This window comes from Pteropus vampyrus, unplaced genomic scaffold (genome assembly GCF_000151845.1).
Source record: "Pteropus vampyrus isolate Shadow unplaced genomic scaffold, Pvam_2.0 Scaffold114, whole genome shotgun sequence".
In the NCBI taxonomy this organism is placed as follows: domain Eukaryota; kingdom Metazoa; phylum Chordata; class Mammalia; order Chiroptera; family Pteropodidae; genus Pteropus; species Pteropus vampyrus.
The window spans coordinates 782,929-785,734 of NW_011888895.1; the positions used below are offsets into that span (position 1 = coordinate 782,929).

A 2,806-nucleotide genomic window follows, 5' to 3' on the forward strand; every position below is an offset into this window, starting at 1 on the left:
GCCGGCGTCCCCGCTCCTCGGCGCCCCAGGCCCGCGCTGTGCGACCCAGAGGGGCGGTTTAAGATGTTCTGGTAGCCGCATTACAGCGTGAAGCGAAACAGGGGAAATGCATGTTAATAACAGACTTAATGCGACATCGCCAAAATATTATTTCAACAGGTAATCAATATTTTTAGATGATTGAGATGTTTCATTCTGTTTCTGTCTTCGAAATGCAATGCAGACACTTACAGCACATCTCGCTGCTCTGGCCACCTCTCAGCGCTCAGCAGCCACGAGTGGCTAGTGGCTACCAAGTTGGACAGCACTGGTCTGGAGGCTTCCACCGCCCTGGAGTTAGGCGGCCCAGTCAGCCCTGATTTTTGGCTTATGCGTCCATGTGGACGGGGGACTGGTAATCAGCCTTGCCTGCAATCAATTAGTCCCTATGTTTTTTTACCTTAAGACAACCTTTGTCTTTAATATCAAAAAAAAAGAGGGGAAGTCAATCACAAATTGCCCCAAATTAGCACCTTTGGTTCAAATTTTACCAAGTGTGTGACAAATGAGGTGGTTATTAACCTCTGTCACTTTCAAAATAGCAATTTGGAAAATCAAATGCTGTGTAGTATGGCTGGCCAACTTCCACGCACAAAGAAAACGAATTCTTTCAAGTCGCTCACAAGTGGAGAATATTTTCAGCGGTTATCAAAACCCTTTTTCTTTCCTTAGACATCGGGGAGCCCTTCCTTGGTTATCTGAGGGACTCGTGCACTTATGAGTATTCAGGATCCCAGTCTGAGAAATCGGTGGCTCCTGGGACAGGCACAGGCCACCAGGCTCGGCTGTTCTTTTCTCAAACTGGCTACTTTTGAAAAACGTCCTGGTAATCTCCAGGAGGGTTCGGTTTCTCCCACGCTCACAGCCTTGTAAAGTCGCTAGAGCCCGGAGCGAGAGCTTCCCAAAGCAGCCCGAAGACGAGCAGAGCCCTACCTGCCTCCAAAGAGAGGAACAAAGGGGGGAGAGGGGACCCCAGGGAGGGAGCTCTCCTCTTAAGCAGGTGAGTCTGGGGCACATTGCATTTCCCCAGCACGTAGGGGCCTCTACAGGACATTTGCTCCACCTCGGTCTATCCTGCGAGCAGAGCAGTAGCCGGGTCAAGGTGAAACAGAGTATCCGAGCCCTGGGGTGGGCACACTCCACAGCTTATGACCCCATTTATAGGAGAAGAAATAGTCCTGGTGCAGGGACGTTATCTGCCCTGGGCTGGTGAGTGGCATTTCTGTCCGTGAGCCCATGAATTTACACCACGGTTTTCCGCACTTTGCAAACTGGCGTGGGAAGAAAACCAGGCCTCCCGTGTTCGTTCTGGGGTGGAGCGGAACATAATGTAAAACGCATGCGGCTGGGCCCTTCTCAGTACGTGGAAGCTGGTTCTGAAAATCCCTTTGTCTCCCTTTTGGGGAGCCAACGAGGCCAGTATCTTAGGGCGGGTGGCTGAACGCCTGGTGTCCAATGCCCTTTACGCTGTCTGTCACTCATGCCCACGAGGCACACGGACTCGGTCACCCAGCTTCTCTCATGCTCATGAAGCATTTGCACTGAGAGCAGCAAAGCGTAGCCACTCCCGCTTAGAAGCAGGAAAAAGGAGCAGTTTGCCCAAAGTGTGAGGGTCCTTTTTCCACGTGCCACCCACCGCTGCCGTTCCCAGCCCTGCCCCCTCCCCTGGAGCAAACGTGACCCACCTTCGTAGTTTGGCACGAGGCCGTGCCGAGCGGGGTTCGCTGGCGGCTCCGAGAGGTTTTTAGCTGGAGACGGGCTGCTAGGCACTAAGGGGTTGGCATAGTGCCACTGGCACTCGCCGCTGGCTGGCAGCGCGCTCAGGAAAAAGCGTGCCACCTCACACGGGGATCCTTGGGGCGGCCCGAATTTGGCCGGCAACATTGGCTTTTTGCTGCTGAAGACGTGAGAGTCCAGAGGGAAGTGTCCGTAACGGTAGAAGGGCAGGCTGTAGGACGGGGCATACAGAAGGTCGCCACCTTCTGAATGGAGCTGCTGTTCGGGGGGCGCCACAGCCGTGGCCGGGGGGCTGGCTCTCCAGCTCCCGAGCTGGCCGCACTCCAGTTTGTCCATGTGGAAGGGGCTGTACTGCTGCGTGGCAAAGGAGACAGAGGGAGGGCCGCTGGGGGCTGGCGGGGAACTGACTTTCCCGCCTCACACGGCCGAGCCTCCGGTGCCCGCCCCAGCCACCACCGCAAGGTCCCACGGGGGACAGGTCCAAAGCAACCGGCACCCCAGCGACCCGCCCCCTGGGTGCAAAGGGGTCTCCCCACCCCAAGCTGACAACACAGCACATATGCGTAGCCACTTAGCCACTGGCTACTTCTGAGAGCTCGCAAACTACCTAAACAAAGAGAGAGGGGAGGTTTTCATTTAAAAAAATAAAATGCCGTGGAAACAAAGCGCTTGCCCTCTGGCCCTCACTCTCGGGGGCCCCAGCAGGCTGCCGCGCCTCCCCGGCCCAGTCTGCCTTCTGGGCCCGATTGAGAGCTCTGCACCCCGTCTTTATCCCGCGGGCGGGACATCCTGGAGGGAATTTGCTTCACTCCACAGTGAACCTTCTGCGCAGGGAGACCAACGCCAGGCCGCCGAGTCTGCTTGTCCCTCAATGTGCCCAGGTGTCCTGAGCCCCCTGGTGTCAGCCGCGCCCCACCCCCCCCCCCGCAGGACGCGTGTGTTACCTGTGGGGGGTAAGGGTTTGTTCTCAGCTTTGTCTTCATCTTCGTACTTTTGGGTTTAGCTAATTTCCTAGTTTCTTGTGAGGTAG

The 2,806-nt window shown here is 56.0% G+C and overlaps 1 protein-coding gene across 1 annotated transcript in view; it reads right to left on the reverse strand.

The window, feature by feature from the left end:
* Positions 1-1,484: 1,484 nt before the first annotated feature.
* Positions 1,485-2,806, reverse strand: part of SIM2 (single-minded family bHLH transcription factor 2) — a 44,325-nt gene continuing 43,003 nt past the window's right edge. Inside the window, 2 exon segments of the mRNA XM_011365638.2 lie at positions 1,485-1,701; positions 1,703-2,130. Of these exon segments, the coding sequence (XP_011363940.2) occupies positions 1,611-1,701; positions 1,703-2,130 (519 nt within the window). The 3' untranslated portion in view covers positions 1,485-1,610.